General features: G+C 48.4%; 3 protein-coding genes across 3 annotated transcripts; 1 reads left to right on the forward strand and 2 right to left on the reverse strand.

Moving 5' to 3' along the window:
- Nucleotides 1-1,404: 1,404 nt before the first annotated feature.
- On the reverse strand, nucleotides 1,405-5,611 carry CYP8B1 (cytochrome P450 family 8 subfamily B member 1). Its single transcript, XM_079299702.1, has 2 exons — nucleotides 4,322-5,611; nucleotides 1,405-3,587 (listed from the first exon to the last, which is right to left on the reverse strand). The coding sequence occupies exons 1-2, from the start codon at nucleotides 4,348-4,350 to the stop codon at nucleotides 1,907-1,909; spliced, it is 1,710 nt and encodes a 569-aa protein (XP_079155828.1). The 5' UTR covers nucleotides 4,351-5,611; the 3' UTR covers nucleotides 1,405-1,906.
- Nucleotides 4,980-9,506, reverse strand: ACKR2 (atypical chemokine receptor 2). Its single transcript, XM_079299703.1, has 3 exons — nucleotides 9,155-9,506; nucleotides 8,555-8,603; nucleotides 4,980-6,740 (listed from the first exon to the last, which is right to left on the reverse strand). The coding sequence occupies exons 1-3, from the start codon at nucleotides 9,176-9,178 to the stop codon at nucleotides 5,644-5,646; spliced, it is 1,170 nt and encodes a 389-aa protein (XP_079155829.1). The 5' UTR covers nucleotides 9,179-9,506; the 3' UTR covers nucleotides 4,980-5,643.
- A 2,104-nt stretch (nucleotides 9,507-11,610) lies between these two features.
- On the forward strand, nucleotides 11,611-16,849 carry HIGD1A (HIG1 hypoxia inducible domain family member 1A). Its single transcript, XM_079302962.1, has 4 exons — nucleotides 11,611-11,713; nucleotides 13,462-13,569; nucleotides 15,305-15,439; nucleotides 16,158-16,849. The coding sequence occupies exons 2-4, from the start codon at nucleotides 13,467-13,469 to the stop codon at nucleotides 16,205-16,207; spliced, it is 288 nt and encodes a 95-aa protein (XP_079159088.1). The 5' UTR covers nucleotides 11,611-11,713; nucleotides 13,462-13,466; the 3' UTR covers nucleotides 16,208-16,849.
- The last annotated feature ends 43 nt before the right edge of the window (nucleotides 16,850-16,892 follow it).

Below are 16,892 nucleotides of genomic sequence, written 5' to 3' on the forward strand. Positions count from 1 at the left end.
ACTAGATATGGTTTGTAAAGGTCACCTGAGCTCTTTGTAGACAGTGTACACTGGGAACCACTTCCATGCAAGACATCCACATGAAAAATCCTTTTCCTAGAGCTCTGGAAGAAGGTCATCACTTGGTCAGGATGTGATGATGGCTCTGAGCTGCCCAGCTACCCCAAGGCATTCCTGGCCATGGTCTGGTCTTGCATTGACCAAAATGTGAGGGGCTTCAGAGGAGTGAACCCATGGGTGACAAAAAAATAGGTGAGAGTTGTAGATGGAGTATGGAAGGAATGAAAAGGTGCTGGAATTGTTGATGGAAATATCAGCTGTCACAGTCAAGCCTTACAGGTAGTTTTTGTTTTCCTTTGTTCTGTCACAACTGCTTGGTAGTATCTGCCTGAATTTCCACCATGACCATGAGGTCAGGGCTAATGACCACTCTGGCAGGCTGGGATAGTTTGTTCTTAACATGCAGTTACATCACCCTGTCCTTGGCAGAACAAAGCAGAGTCTGGACCTGATGTTTGGACGTGTTTGAAAATGTTTAAGTTTCACTTCTCAACCACAAATAATCTCCAAAGTCCAAGGTTAGTGTCAGCATTAAAATCAATCCACTGTTCTCCATGCAGGAGAGGCTTGGATTTAACTTCTGTAAGGAAGTGGTCAGAGCCCTAATTATTGAAGGGTAATAAAGCAAAGCAGAGCTTGTAGAGCAAAGTTTTATCCTGCACTGATCTAGCAGATAAAACATATGTTTGAGGGCTATAAGGTCACAGTGGGTGTAGCCCATATGGGATTTATATTGCTCCATCTGAGACAAGAAGAGAACCATAAACAAGACAATTTGAAAACCCCAAGGAAATTCTTACATCTCTGGAGAGCATTATTTGCTGCTCTCTGACCTTTCAGTGGTTCACCACAAGCTGATGTCATCCTGCCAATGATATTTCATGTGTAAAATAAATGATCAGGTGCAGGGTGGGACCAGACACGTCTATGGGCCAGTCACCTATATGCACCCAACCAGCCCTTTTAATCCCCTTGCATCTCAATTTTCCTCCCCACATCCCTCCTTTATCCCCCTTTAATTCCTTCCCCAAACATACTATTATAAACCCTGTGCATTCCCAAAATGCTCTTCCCCTACACACCATAGGACATCTCCCCTGCCTTGAGACAATCCCCCTTATCCCAGGCAGTGATCCAGAGATGACAACATCTCCGTGGGAGTCATTCTGGGACTGTAATCTTGCATTTGTGCTATAGGAGAGTGGCAAAAGGGATAATGCAACATAGTTCTTTGTTTAATGGAGAAACACTACACATATATAGGATAGTTCATGCAAAACAGAATAGAAAAGACTCATTGGACCAAGAAGGCAACACCTCTTTGAAAACATGCTTTCTGCAAAATATCACATCTCTCATTCTCCAGCAGGTGTTTAATCATTGTTATAATTTCTTGTCCTTGAGCAGCCTGAGAAACCCAAGGCTTCAAGGCTGCCTTTTCCCTGGTTCCCAGTAGTGTCCAATGACACTGCAGGGCTGATGCTCTGCTGGGGCAGCCCTGGGAGGAACCTGAGCAAAACCCTTGTTCCTTGGAAACCCTGAATTTGTGTTCCACCCTTCCAATCTGTCCCTGTGCTCCTCCTGTCTTTCAGTGGGCTGATGGCCCCTGGGATGGAGCTGGGAGTAGCCTGACAGGGCACATTTTTTCTCTCTGTGCAGATTTCAATCCCATAACCAACCCAACAACACAGCAGCAGCACACGAGGAGGATGTAAAAACAAAAACCACGATAAACATTGAGCAAACAAGATCATATCAGTGTTGGCACGGATCTGACAACCACAGGATCAGATAATTTGTCCCATATGTGACACCAGGACAAACAGCACCACCAGGAGTCCCCAGGTTAGAAGCGTGGCCGGTATCTGAACCGAACGTCACGGACGGGCTGCATCGTGCCGAATCCCCAGCGGCTGATGTCTATGGCTGGGATCTCCTCCTCCTCATGCACCAGCTCCAGGTCAAAGTGACTCAGCATCAAGAACACAAACAATTTCATCTCAGCAGTAGCAAAGAACCGCCCGGGACAGGTGGAGACTCCTGCCCCCCAAGGCATGCTGACAAATTTCAGCTTCTTCCCGTTTCTGTAGAAATCTTTCTTGGTGCCGTCTGGGTTTACGAAACGGTCGTACTTAAATTTGTGAGGCTCCTCGTGGATTTCTGGGTTCATCTGCACGGAGATGTGTGGGAACAGAGCCACCTTGTCCCCCTTGCGGAGGGTGAGCTCTGTCCCACTGCTTGTCCTCAGGGAGGTGTCCTCAAGGACAGCTCTGACCAGCACTGGGGCTGCCACCAGCCTCAGGGTCTCCTCCAGAGCACTGTCCAGCAGAGGAGTCTGGTTCAGCATGTCCCTAGTGACAGTAACTGGGGGGCTCCCTGCTTTGAGTTGCTGCCCACTCTCCCTGGAGACTTTATCCACCTCCTCTCTCACAGCCTGCAGAGCCTCTGGATGCTTCAGCAGATACAAGAGGAGCCAGAAGGCAGTTGGGCCCGTGTTGCCTTGGGATGCCCAGAGGAGCATGAACATGAAGCGATCCCGCATGTACTCAGGGATGCTGTTTTCTGCCAGAAGTTGGTCTTGATCACTTATCCAGCCACTGATATTGTCCTTCTGCCAGACCTTCTTCACAGACAGCATGTTCCAGAAGTGTCTCTTCAGCCGCTCAGCCTCTCTTTTATCCTTGGGAGGCAACAGACCAAAGGCCAGGCGAGGGAAGAGGCGGTCGTACTTCCGAAACTCCTGGAACAGCTGGTTGGAGTGGAGGCGATCCTGCTCTTCAGCTTTCTCCTTGTTCCCTGCCCCTCGGGGTGGCTCGGTGCCATACAGAGCCAGATACCCAGCTCTGAAGACAATGTTATAGCAGTAGTGGAAGAGGTTTTCCTCCTGCCACACTCTCTTCTCCCCTGAGCTCAGGTTGAAAAGCAGCAGCTTCCGAAAGCTCTCCATGGTGGCTTGTGTGAGGACAGTGAGGCCATCTCCCATCAGGTGCTTTGTGCTTGATGCATGAACCACGCTGTGAGTGGCTTTGGTGGGCTTGTAGCCAAAAACCCTCAGGACCAGCTCAGTTGCATTAGTCGTAAAGTCCAGTTTAGATCGTGACTCCTTCACAATGGTGCCAAAGCAGAAGGGATCCATCACAAAGGTGAAGTAACAGCCACCCATCAGCACCGTGAAAACATCCCCGTGTTTCCTCTGCATCCTTTTGAGAAACTCTGAGCTGTCCTTTTGGAATTCCAGCAGATAGCCCAGCCAGGGAACAGTACCTTTGTCCAGAGGTGGCTCATTGGGTCTCCGTCTCCGAAACACACCCAGGACATAGAGCCCACCGAGCAGTGATGACACCAAGAGCAGAATCACCCAGAGCACCATGAGAGCTCTGCCCCTGAGCTGGCACTGGAGACAGGCTGGGGCAGGAATGTGCATTTGATCCCCACCCAGCAGCTGATGGGCAGATACAGAGCTGACAGCCTCTGTCCTCATTGGCTGTGAGTGTTTGCCTTGGCCCTGCTCCGGAGTGAACTCGTCCCTGGATGAACAGAAGGTTTTTAAAGTGGAAGGTATGTTGGAATCCCATTGTATATTAGGGAGATGGGTTTTGGCATGAGGCAAATTTCTCTAGGCTGCATGGAGCCCAGATTTTGTAAGGAAAAGGTTCAGAGAATCCCACTCTGTGATTTCTGCCTTTAAGACCAGGCTGTGGACACCCACTGAAAAAAATGAAATCAAGAGTGGATGTTGGAAATAAGCACAGGATCAAGGGAAGGGGATCACAGCTGAGCTGATCAGGTCTCAAAGCCCAAGAGAAGGAAAAGTCTCTGACATTTTGGTGCTCTCCACAGCACATGGTGTGCCAGGAGTGCTTTGCCAATGAACAGTTCAAGTGCTACTGCTCTGTCTGAGCAAAGCAAAGCAGCTGAGCTGCCCCACGAGTGAGGAGAGCTCGAGTCACTGCATCTGGCAGCAGAGGAGTCCAGAGTCTCCAAATGTCCCACCCAGCCCCTGGCTGGGGAGCAGTGCCCATAGGGACCACAGCACTTCTGCTTTACACACTTTTCCTTCTGCTTCTCAAACTCCTGTTACCTCTGTCCAGATGGGGTCTGGGGACAATGCCAGAGACCCCTGTCTCACCTGGCACTGCTCCTCTGGGTGCTGCCACCCTGATCTACCCAGACTGTCACCACAGCCTGTCCCAGCCACTGGTGTTTGGACCTCTTCTCATGCAGGATGAAGAGTGACGTTAAGTCCCCTCCATTCCCTCACCTTTGCTCTTCCCTAGAGCATCCCATCATAAGCCTTCCACAGTCCCAAGAGCCTTCCTCTGTCTGAGATCACAATCTCCATCTTCTTTTTAGCTTCCCAGCTGCTGTCCCTTTCCATACTCCCTCCAGTGACCTGACCCATGGAGTGAAGGCCATATCATAGCATCAGCTAAATATTTATTCTGGCTTTGTTTTTTTAAAGGAAAGCTCCCAACCTTACAATTTTGGGAAAACATTGTAACAATGCTGGGAAGAAAAATAACAGCAGTAATCAACTCAAAGCCCTTCTGAGTCCTGTAACCTTATGTAGTAATAAAATAAAGGTGATGAGTGCTTTCTCTTAAATTAATAATTTTATTTGTACAATTCTAGGCAACTTCCAGACTTAATAGATTTTCAGGATGGAAAGGGACCACTTAAGGTTCAGGAGCATTTGGGGTGAATAATGCCTTTAAAGAAAAGACAGCAAACTCAGAACATTGAACTCCAAAGCTGCATTGGGTAATAAGGATTGACCATCAGCTCTCTGTGCTCTTCTGTTCAAGCCATGCTCTCAGTCTGTGGTGTTTCAAAGCCAATATTAAAAAGCCACGGGTCTTTTTATCTTGTCAAACTGGATCTTGGAAGGCAAATACCTCCACCACTGTTCTGCTGAGCACATCTCTTTCTCACTGATTGGTACTGGTCTGGATTTTGTTGTGATCAAACTGATCTCAAACCAGCTGATTGAACTGATCTCTAACCCAGGCTCTACCCCTTGGAAACTCAGCTCCCTGCCCAGCAGGTCCCAGTGTGGCACAGCTCATCATGAGAGAGAACAACTCAGCTTAAAGGTATCCAGTCCTTCCTGTTGTATGTCCTGGTAGAAAGTGAGATTTTCCTGGTTAAATCACGTGGGAAATGGTAAGAGCCAGGAGAAGCAAAGTCATCCCCTGGCAGTGTTTCTGGCCTGATGGATGAGCATGGAAATCCATTCCTCAGTCCATGCCAGGGAGGAGGAGAGTCTCAAGTTTCAGTTTGCATTTTTAAGGCACAACATTGAGAAATCTGCTTCTTTATTTGCTACTGCCTCACATACTCCAGATGGAGACTGGGTTTCTTCCAGTAGTGTAAATGCAGGACAATCTTTTCATAATAATTCCACTTGCAACAGAAAGAAATCCCACTTTTCCAATCCCAGTATGGACAGTGCTCATCTCGAGGCTGTTGCTAGGATGAACTATCTGGTTACACAATGCTGTGGGCTCACATCAACTCCACCATGGGGAGGACTGGTAAAATACAGCACAGAGGGCACACACACAATGTAAATAATGTCAATATTTATGATGCATTTGTGATGCTCAACATTTCTATCTGAGCTGTGTATCTGCTGCAAGACGGGCTCGTCTGGGAGTCCTGGATGGAAAAGAAAGCTCCTCTCCTGAAAATGGCATGAGGGATCTTCCACAAATATGCCCTGAATCGTTTCTTCACAAAAGCATAGAGCAAGGGGTTGAGACAGCAGTGGACAAAGGACAAGCTCTCTGTGATCTGCAGGGCATAGTCCAGTTTCCTACTGCTTTCACAGCTCCTGATCACACCGACATCTTGCAGGGAGTGGAGGATGAGCACGACGTTGTAAGGACACCACAGCACAAAGAAGACCCCCACCAGAGTAAGGACTAAGCAGAGAGCTCTCCTGGAGCCAGGTATCTGAGAGGTGTTGAGGACACACACGATGCGGGAGTAGCAGAACGTCATGAAGAGGAAGGGGAGAAGGAACCCCAGGGTGTTTTGAATCACCCGAAACACAACTTTCCAAAATAAGTGTTCCTGGCCATAATCCTGGGTGCACATGATGGTTTTGTTGTGAATTTGCCTTGTGCTGGTGAAGAGGCCATCAGGAATGGAGAGAGCTATGGAAAGGATCCACATCAACAACAAGACGAGGATGGAATTCCTCCACACCGTGGAGCTGTGAGGAGAGCAAGCATGAACTATCTGCAGGTACATGTCCAGGCTCATGCAGCTCACAAAGAAGATGCCACTGTAGAAGTTCAGAGTGTACATGGCGTTTAAGAATGGGCACAAGATGTCCCAGGTGACCCACTGAGAAATGTGCAGAGCCCAGAAAGGAAGAGTCAGTAGCAGGAAGAAGTCTGAAACCACCAGGTTCAGCAGATACAGCTCAGTCATCTTCTTTTTCTTCTTGATGTACATGAGGAGGACAGTAAAGAGGAGGGCATTCCCAGCCATTCCAACCAGGAAGATCATGGTGTAAAATGAGGGCAGGAACACCCTGCTGAAGGAGAGCACCTCCTCCTTTGTGCAGAGGCCATAGAGCTCATAATCCTCCTCATCCAGGTACTCATAGGGGTACTCACTCGAGTTGGCAGCAGCCAGCCACGTGTCTGTGGTTGTGTTTGACCAGTGGCTGCCTAGGAGCAAGAGAAAGGGATCAAAGTGTTGTTCCAATTCACACAGGAAACAAACATCGCATCACAGAGGGTTTTTCTCTAGTTCATAGAATCCCCTGGGTTGGAAGGGACCTTCAAGATCATCTTGTTCCAACCCCTTGCCATGGGCAGGGGCATCTTCCATTATCCCAGGTTGCCCCAGGCCCCCTCCAGCCTGGCCCTGGGCACTTCCAGGGATCCAGGGGCAGCCACAGCTTCTCTGGCTAACCTGTGCTGGGACCTCACAGTAAAAAAACTTCCTCCCAGTATTGGATCCAAACCTACTCTTTTTCAGTGTGAAGGCATTCCCCCTTGTCCTGTCACTCCATGCTCTTGTGAAAAGCCCCTCTTTGTCTTTTTTGTAGACTAGCTTCAGGTACTGGAATTTTACAGGTTTAAATTTCTGCCACTGTCTGGTGAGTATTTTGTGTCCTGAACAACTAAGCATGGAGATAACTGTCCACATGTACATATTAAAAAACAACAAAAACAAACAATAAATAAATAAAACAAAACAAACAAACAAGAAAAAAAAAAAAAAAAAACCAAAATCTAAAAAAAAAAAAAGAAGAAACCAAACCCCAAAATTAGTTCTGCTTTCTTTACTCAGACACATAAAAATGAATGAGCATGGCTTCCTCTGACATAAGTCACTGCTTCCTCCTGACACCACCACAAGCTTTTAGCAGGTTTTTTTTTTTCTCTAAATGACAGGAAATCCGGCACCACAGCTCACTGTGAGCTGCTTATATTCATCTGGGTCGCTACTGAGAAACAGCATCTCAATTTTTGGTAAAGAAGAACCTGTCACCAGCACCTTTATGTCAGTGGGGCTGCTCCCAGAGGGGAAATTCTGAACATCTCCTGCTCCTGGGAGGACACTGACCTGTCTCCATGCCAACTCTAGGATAACAAGACATGGATTCTGGTAAAAGGCATTAGTAAGTGGAAAATACAGAATTCATAGGATCCCAGATGGGTTTGGGTTGGAAGGGACCTTGAAGATCATCCTGTTCCAACCCTCCTGCCCTGGGCAGGGACACCTTCCATTATCCCAGGCTGCTCAAAGACTCATCCAAGGTGAGGACATGTAGGCACCAGAATCCAGTCCTGAATTATGGTGAGAGGGAGAGATTCAGCTGGGAAAACATTGCTGGAATCAACTCTGCATGAGATGAGGCATGAGACAACCCTGCAGTGGTCACTCCCTGGAACTGTGGGTGTCAGTGTTTAGATAGCTGCAGCCCAGATTTCAGGAAATGGTGAGTGACTGGGAGCCTCCTACTTTTGGAATCTGAATTTCAGGAGAAAAGCTTTCACTGAGGAGCCTGTTTCACATAGTAGAAGATGGGATTTGCCTGGTGCTGTTGGCACTTTGAGGAGTTTAAAAATCAAGGTTAATCATCAGATTCTGACAGCAAAACAAAAAAAACAGTTTTGCAAAAATCATATAAACACCCCTCCACCTCTAAACCACACATTATTTTCAGCCATGGCCAAAGCTACCCATCTTCTCCCTGGGACTCATTTTCCAGCAATCCCAAACAGGCTGTGTAGCTCCAATCTCTCCTTGGGATCTGTTTCTCCCTGCAGAGATCTGCAGCCACTCAGAAATGAGAACATGGAGCTGTTGGTCCCTGGCTGTGCTCTGCATCCCAACGAGGACATATCCCACGGTGGATCTGAGGGTTTTAGGGATGGCTCCCTCCCCACAAAGACCCAGGGAAAGGGGAGCCCCTACACCCCACAGGCTCAGGGTGGGTGTGCAGCTGTAAGGGGTGAAGCTCTGGACGTACCTGCTATGGTCTCATTGCTTAAATATCCATTCCAGGCAGCTCCAGGCAGCTGAAAAGAAAAATAGGTTTGAGCTGGATTGAAATGTTTTCGTGCTGTTCTTTGGCAAGTGCTGCAGAGCACTTCAGACAGAGCAGGGGGAGAGCAGAGACCTGCCATGGGAAAGTAGAAAGACTTGTCTGGGAATGAGCTTTTTAAAATTTCTTTTCTGTATCATATTTTAGAGGAAATTCACCCTCAGCTGTGACTGCAGGCATTCGGAAGGAAACCAAAGCTCCTCACCCTGCTGATCTCAGCAACACCAAAGAATCCTAAACACCTTCCCCCTCACACCCCCTCTGCCCAAACCATTCCCAAAATTTGCATTTGGGATCTCTTCCAGCCCACAGAGATTCCTTTTCTCCCTCTGCCACATCCTTCTCCATCCACATTAGCCTGGCACTGGTGTCCACACCCCCATCCCATAGCTCAGAGTGGAAGGGAGGGATGAGCTCAGGAATTAATCCCAATCCTAAACTGGCTACTTTTCAAAAGCAAGAGAGGACCTTTCCAGGTGTTTTTTGTGGCTTTGTCTACAAGCAAGAAACAGAAAAGGCACTTACAAGAGCTGCTTCTCCTGCTTCCATCCTGCCAGGGGCTTGAACCAGGATTTTAGCAACTTCTGCTTGTGTAGGAGGACAGTCAGGAAATGTGAGCTCAGTGTAACGTCCCTAGTTTTGTTTTGCTTTTCCTGGTGTACATCATTCCCTGGCAGCACTAGAAGAATGATCTCCACCCTGTATTTGAGCACAACATCTACAACAGCTCCCTGCTGTAAGAATCCATGTGTTTTCCAGGAAATCTGGACACCCCAGGTGCCACCTGGGTGCTGCAGGATCCTCATCCCTCTGCCAAAGGTGTTTCAGATTAAGTGGTTTCTTGGAGGAGTTTTTGGGCATCAGCATGGGTGAGTGGTCACACTGTGCTCATTTCCCCATGTCACCAGCAAACAGGGCCATGGCAGCACCCTGACTGTGCCAAGGCTGCCCCTGTGCCAAGCTCAGTGGGATTTATACACCTCAAACCACCCTGGTACAAACAGGAGAGCAGAGCAGCAGTGATGCCACAGCTCCTCACCCAACCCACCCCATGGCAGGTGGATTCACAGAGAGAAATTTGTGTTATTTTTACCCACTTCCGTGTTTGCCACCATCTGCTGCTGCTACACTTGAAATACACCCTATAATAAATATATATTATTATAAAGTGTGTGCAACACACACAACAGCAGAGAGCAAGGAGCCACTTGTAGAGCTGAGACACTGGACACGCACACAAGGAAGCTGCAGGTGGCAGAGGTTTCATTAGGCCAGCAATTAAAATGAAATAAGTTTTTGGTTTTAATTGAGTTTCTGCCCCCAAGCAGAGAATTAAACGTGCCTCTGAGAGCCACTGGAGAAAGTGGCCTTCACTGTAATTTATTACAAGACTTTAACTCAATTTCAGGGCTGGTAATTGCATAGATTTTTTGTTTCCTTTCAGACTGCAGGGCCCTAATGGCTTTGGCAATTAAGGTAACCAGATTAGGGGTAATGGGCAGCACATTTAGAGAGATGCAGTGCTTGTCTGAGCCACTTTATTTTGTGCCTCATGTCGGTGGCTGTGACCCTGCAGGAGCAGCAGCTCTGTCTTCCCCCAGCTCAGAGATGGGGAGGTACAAACACCACACAAGAGCACTGGGCTTAGAGACAAAAGGATTTACCTTTGATGTTTTGCTCTGACAATCTCTTCTCAGATTTAGAAAATGTTTTAGGCACCTTTGTGATCCCAGCAGATTATTCTTTGTCTTGCAGAGTGCAGTTTAAGTCAGGAGCAATTTCTAGATTTGTCTTTGGGTGTCAAAATCCTGGCACACAGTGGGGGCAAAATGATGTCTGCTTAAAGCTGAAACATGGGAAAACATAGTCAATGACATAATTCAGCAGCAAGAAAATCAGACTGAGAGAAAGCCAGAGAAGCTGTGGCTGTCCTGGAAGTGCCCCAGGTTGGACAGGACTTGGAGCAACCAGGTCTGGTGGAAGGATCCTGCAGGGGTGGAATGGGATGAACTATAAAGTCCCTTCCAACCCAAACCATTCCATGATCCTGACATCAGGTGGAAGCTCTTCAGCAAAGGAAAAAGTAAGAGCATAAAATTCAGAGAATCCCAGAAGGGTTTGGGATGGAAGGGACCTTAAAGGTCACCTCATCAACAATAGGGAAGATGTGTGCTGATGTCTTTACAAACAATTCCAAGGTGAGGGGATGGGTGTGAACAGCTTTGAAATGGGGTGAATGTCTGTCCCAGCTTTGGGCAGTGGGTTTGTCACAGAGTCTGGACAGTGACTCCTGAAACAGCCAAATGGGGCTGCACAACCCTGAGCTTCTGAACTTTGGGGTACAATGACAGGTTCAGGGGGGAGTATGTGGCAGGTGGTTCGGGAAAGCTGCACCTTCCTGTTACCTCGGCCAGTGGGGGAAGGAAGTTTGGGATAAAAGGAATTTGGGATAAAAGGTGGCTGTGCCCTCTGGAACCAAGAGAGAGGGAGAGAGAGAGATAAAACCCTTCTGCCTCCTTCATGGACACCGGCTTTTCCCAGCGGGATTTCCCACACACATCCATCCCCATCCATGGCCAGGGGAACTTTCCACTACCCCAGGCTGCTCCAAGCCCCATCCAGCCTGGCCTTGGACACTTCCAGGGGTCCAGGGAAAGCCACAGCTTCTCTGAGCATCCTGTGCTGGGGCCTCCCCACCCTCACAGGGAACAATTTCTTTCCAATATCTAATCTGACTCTCCTCCGTTTTAATTTGAAACTGTTGGCCCTCGTCCCCTCGGTTCCGCGAAGGCGCGCAGGCCGCACTGAGGGCGGGCCCCGCAGCGCCCCCTGGCGGCCGCCCCGCGCCACCGCCGCCCCGCCGCAATGCGGCGCGCCGCGCGCTGACGTCACGCCCGCCCCGCCCCCGGACCCGTATAAGGAAGCGGTGACCGCTGTCCCGCTCCGGATTGGCTGCCGCCGGGCGCGCGGGCGCGCGGCACGCTGGGAGTTGTAGTCCCGGCGGAGGGGCGGGGCGGAAGCCGCCAATAAGAGGCGAGGGGGGGGCCTGGCGCGGCAGACGCCGGCCGGTATCGGATCCGCGCGGTGAGAGCCGGGCCGGGCTGGGGCGGGCGGGAGCCGCGGCACGGCCGGGGACACAGCCGGAGCTCTGCGGAGGGGGTGCGAGTGCTGCGGCTGGAGCGAGGAAGGGCTCCCATGTGGGGTGGAAGTGGCTGGGGCAGGAGTGGAGCAGAGGCCCCATGTGGGGCTGTGGGGCAGAAGGCCGCAGTGCGGTGAAGGTGCCTGGGGCCGCAGTGGGGAAGAGCCCCCGTGTGGGGTGCGGGGCCTGGGGCTGCAGTGGGGAAGGATCGCCATGTGGAGCTGGGCAGGCGGAAAGCAGCCCGGGGATACCCAGGCCCTCCCCGTGCCGGGAGGGATGCTGGGACCTGTCACCTTCCCACCCATGGTCCTCCCGCACTGTCCCCCGCGGGTCACACCGGTCACGCAGGTGCCCTGACCTCCCTGCTCGCTGTCGGCAAGGTCGGGGCTGAAGGTCACAGAAACCTGTCGTGGTGGATTCATTGTTTCACTTTTAATATAATTTTCTTGTGTAAATCTCACTCCTGACTGTTTCCCCCTTTGCTGAGTGACAGGTAGCTCTTGTTGCCCTCTCTGAATGAGTCATGCTAAAACAATTATTTACATTAAGCAAATAAGATTGGTTGTAGCAGGCGCAGAGAGACCAAATCCTTTGGCCTATCAGAGGAAATGGTTTCAGAAGCAGTCATTCTGCTCACATGGGTGCACACGAAATGCTGCATAAGCAGGAGCACGGCCACCTTTGAAATGTCTCTTCTTGACTCTGGTTCCTGGCGCCTGCTTAATGAAATTCCTCTTGGTTTATTCCGAGAGCTCGGAGCCTTTCCATGCGCCCCCGAGTTGTGTTTTGCCGTCGGTGGCAAAGCTGAACGACAGCAAGAGATTTTTCTAGCGGGACCCTCTGTGCTGTCACCGGCAGAAGTTGTCATGAACTGAATGATGCTTATGCCGAGCACTAAGGGAGGAACAGGGCTTGGTGTAATCCATGCAATTCCCAGCACAAAAAGCTGGGAAGTTCTGGAGGATGGTCTCACTTTGGTGACATGGTTTGTGGGTGGAGCCCTTCTCAGGGCTGTTCATTTTCCTTGGAGGAAGGTGAGAAATCACCTGTGGGTGACTTTTCCTGATGCGACCCCACACGAGTCTGCACCTATTGAGGGCTTCAGGATTTGCTCCAGCTCCTCAGCAGTGGCTGTTCTCCATCCCTGTGTTCTCCATCAGGAGTTTGGAGTTATGTTGATGTGGGATAGGCTGTAGTGACTGAGGAGCTGCCAGGCAGTGCTGACCTTGTGCAGCAGCTCGTGCTTCCCAACCCGACTGCTGTGGCTGCTGCTCTTGGCAAGGAACGAGGGGAGAGAAGTGAACTTTGCTGAGGTCAGAACTGCCATAAAGGACCAGCCTGCGAAAGCCAAGCGGGGTGTGAGCCATGGAATTCCTAAAAAGAAAGGCCAAAGCTTTCTGTGGCTGCCTGTGAGCTTGGGGGGCTCACTGGGATCTGTAATATAGGAAAAACAGATGGTAGAAATTTGTTGCTTTCTTACTTTTGTTGTTTTTGTTTTGTTCTTACCCCTCCTAGTAACAATCCTGCTTCCCAAGGCTTTTCTTGAATTAAACCATTTGTTCATGGTGCCTGTTCTGATATCTCACTACCTGGATATTTGTGTCTGGTGGAATACACGAGGGATTTTCTTTTCCTAAAGATTCTCTATATTTGGGGTTTCCAAAACCTGAAGGGAGCCTCTTTGTCTTCACAGCCACCATGTCACCCAGCCAGGAACCTGTTTTCCCTGAGTATGAGACAGAGACCAGCCAGACCTCGAGGCTGATAAAAAAATTTAAGGAGACGCCGTTTGTGCCCATTGGTGAGTTCAATGTGGGAAAGACCATCACTGTTCACCTTTTTTCTGTGAACAGGAAATCACTTAGGAATTACTTCCCCATAACAGCTGTTATACAAGAAAGAGGGAAATTAATGAGGTCTGTTACTTTAAATAAAAATCTTAGAACCTACAAGTATAAGGAAAAAAACCCAAATCAACAAACCCAGAAAGGCTTTTTAGGTGAGGCTAGAAACATGTGAAGGTGATGCTGTCAAGTGGTTAAGGAGTGTGTTGTGCAGCTGTTCCAGAGCACAGTTTCTGGGAATTATGTGACCACTACAAAGTGACTTAAAAGCTATCAGAACACAAACTAGAAGGGTTTAAATTACAGCCTGTCAGGTACATGTTTCAGCCCTTTGCTGCCCTTGCTTAGTTCAAAATGTATTTTTTTAGTAACTTTTATGTTACTAAAAGTAACATTGCCTGAGTTTGAGGAAGTTCTTAATGTCCTCAGTTTCTGAGGAGAGCAGGGATCAGCATTTGTCTGACACAAGACACGTTTTGATGTGAGCTGCCCTCAGTGGAGAGCAGTGGGGTTACTCAGGGTGAACTGTTCCAAGTGTTTGCCAGCACATTTCCCTCACTGCTTCCGTGGTCACTGCCCTTTGTCTCCACCTTGCTGGGCTGTACCATGGACTCCAGGAGTTCCAGTTCTCTGAAGCAGATTGACAGAACTCATCTTTGACCTGTGTCAGAGCTGGGTTGAAGGCCCTAAAGCTCTTAATTGGTATTTAATGAATGAATTAAGTGTTTACAGTTACCTGGTGGCACTGTTAATGCTCCAGCTCAGGGAAGACAAACTGCCTGTGCTCTGCTCAGTAAAATATACACAGCACTTAAAACTTGGCATCCACCTATGAACTGTGCAAATAATCCTAAAAATGGAATGAGATGGAATTGGAAAAGCTTGTGCATTTCTGCTGTGTATTCTGTGACAGTATCAGTGCTGGAGCTGGCAGAGCTGGGGCTGTTTGCTCTGGTAAGGATTATCAGAGAATTCTGGCCCTGGGAAAGAGACCTGGCGGAGCCTCCCTCCTCACAGCTTGGGGACAATAACACGTGACTTGTCCTGTCCTGGTGGCACCTGGCCAAATGTGACAACACCCAAAATAGCAACTGCAGCAGGCCAGTGGATACATCAGGGAGCATGCAGACACTGAGAGTCTGAGCATCAGCAGAGTGGGAGTCTTGGGTGTGAGTGTCCGTGCAGGAAAGGAGATGTGAGGAGCCCTGGTTCTGCCTGAAAAATATCCAGGGAATTCTCACACCTTGAGCTGCTCCTTTGGCATTTTAGTGCTAGTGGGAATCTCTTGCACTTCCCTGCACTGACTTGTGCATTGGCATGAAACCAGGGCTAGGATTTACCACTACACAGAACCAGAGTGATTAGACCATAAAAGCCTTATTTTAAGATGAGAGAGAAATACCTCGAGTTGTCGAGGGGAGGTTTAGACTGGATATTAGGAAAAAATTCTTCAAGGAAAGGGCTGCCCAGGGCAGTGGTGGAATCACCACCCATGTAGGGTTTTAAAAACTGTATAGATGGGACATGGTATAACAGTGGCCTCGACAGCTGTGGGGAAATGGTTGGACTCAATGATCTTAAGGGTCTTTTCCAACCTCCAAGCTGAGTGCTTCGCAGGCTGTTTAGTTTAGCTGGGTCTCTTCACTCCTCCCAGTGATCCCCACTCAGAGGGATGCTCTCCTTGCCTTGCAGGGATGGGTGGCTTTGCTGCCGTGGTCGCCTACGGGCTGTACAAGCTGAAGCACAGAGGTGACATGAAGATGTCCCTTCACCTGATCCACATGCGGGTGGCAGCGCAGGGATTCGCCGTGGGAGCCCTGACGTGTGGTGGGTATGGAATGGCAGTGGCACACCATGGACAGCCCCCTGTGCCTCTCCCACTGGATCACAGGGCTGGGTGGAAGCAGCCAGAACATTTATTTCAGGGTGTTTGTGCTCCTTTCTGGAGGAATCTGATTTTATGTACTTAAGTATCTAATTTCAGAGTAGCAGCTTTGATTATGTCTAGACGTGGAATGTGAGGTTCTGCATCTCTGCCTCTTACAGGCCAAAAAAAGAAAACCTTCATCTGGCATTAATATTTCCCTTGTAAATATGTTGCTGTTTCTGAATATTATTTTCAAGCCTGGACCTGTGTCTCTAAATGTACAGGAACACCGTGCTCCTGGTCTGTACATCCCATCTGTGTGTAAATGTACATCCCATGAAACACTGTTTGTCCATGCTGCATTCTCAGCAGGAACAACAGAAAAACTTGACTTTGGCCACAAAATCAACTAGAATTAGCTCAGGGTATAAATTGTATATTTTGAGGACCAGTTTCTCTGTATATGAAGAATTATATATATATATATATATATATATATATATATATATGCCCAGTTTCTCAGTATATGAAGGATTTTGTAGTGTCCATCATTGCTATTAAAAATGCAGCTGAGGATGAAGGGAAATTCTGTATTGTTGAGAACTGTTCAGATTTTGAAACCCATTATTTCTTACTTCACACAGTTCCTTTAATTGTGGGTTTTTTTCTGTCTTGCAGGCGTGCTGTATTCCATGTTCCGGGAATACGTGGGGAATCCCAAGGAATAGTGGGAAGCTGTCTGAAATCCCTGTTGCTGGTGGTGGCCTGTATACTGCAGCTCCAAACCTCCTGTCGAGGGGTTCTTGGGGAAAACAAATAATCCATGGCATTAGAGAATTGTTCTATTTTGTGTATGGTACACTGTGCTGAAGCTGACAGCCTCAGAATGTGCCCTGGGGGAGCGGGTCTGGGGCTCTGATTGACACCACCACATCCCAGATTTTAGGGGATTTTGTGGAGTGCAATCCCTCTATTTTTCCCTTCAACTCAGTCCTAAAACTGAACGAATTCTTTTGCTGTTGTTGCCCAAAACCACAATGTCTGAACTGGCTTCTGTCAGGGAATGTCAGGAACGCCTTGCTGACGTTTTCTATCCTCTGCCTCCAACTTTGTAATTTAGAAGCTTCCAGTAGCACTAAATGATTTCTAAAATATTGAGAGAGATATATAGACATCTATATTTTTTATTTAAGGCATGAGATAAGTATGTTGCAGCTATTTAAATGTTATATTTATTCATTGTTAACGAAGGCACAGGCTCCCTATTTTTGCTATATCGGACCCTCGGATTATATTTTGTAACTTTATTTACAGTGTTCTTCTGAGTAACATCTAAATGTAACATTTAAAATACATGTTGTGAAAACGAATTAATTTGGTGGTTTAATACTTTTAAAGTGCTGATTTCTGCAG

The sequence above is a fragment of the Erithacus rubecula genome (assembly GCF_903797595.1).
Source record: "Erithacus rubecula genome assembly, chromosome: 3".
In the NCBI taxonomy this organism is placed as follows: Eukaryota; Metazoa; Chordata; class Aves; order Passeriformes; family Muscicapidae; genus Erithacus; species Erithacus rubecula.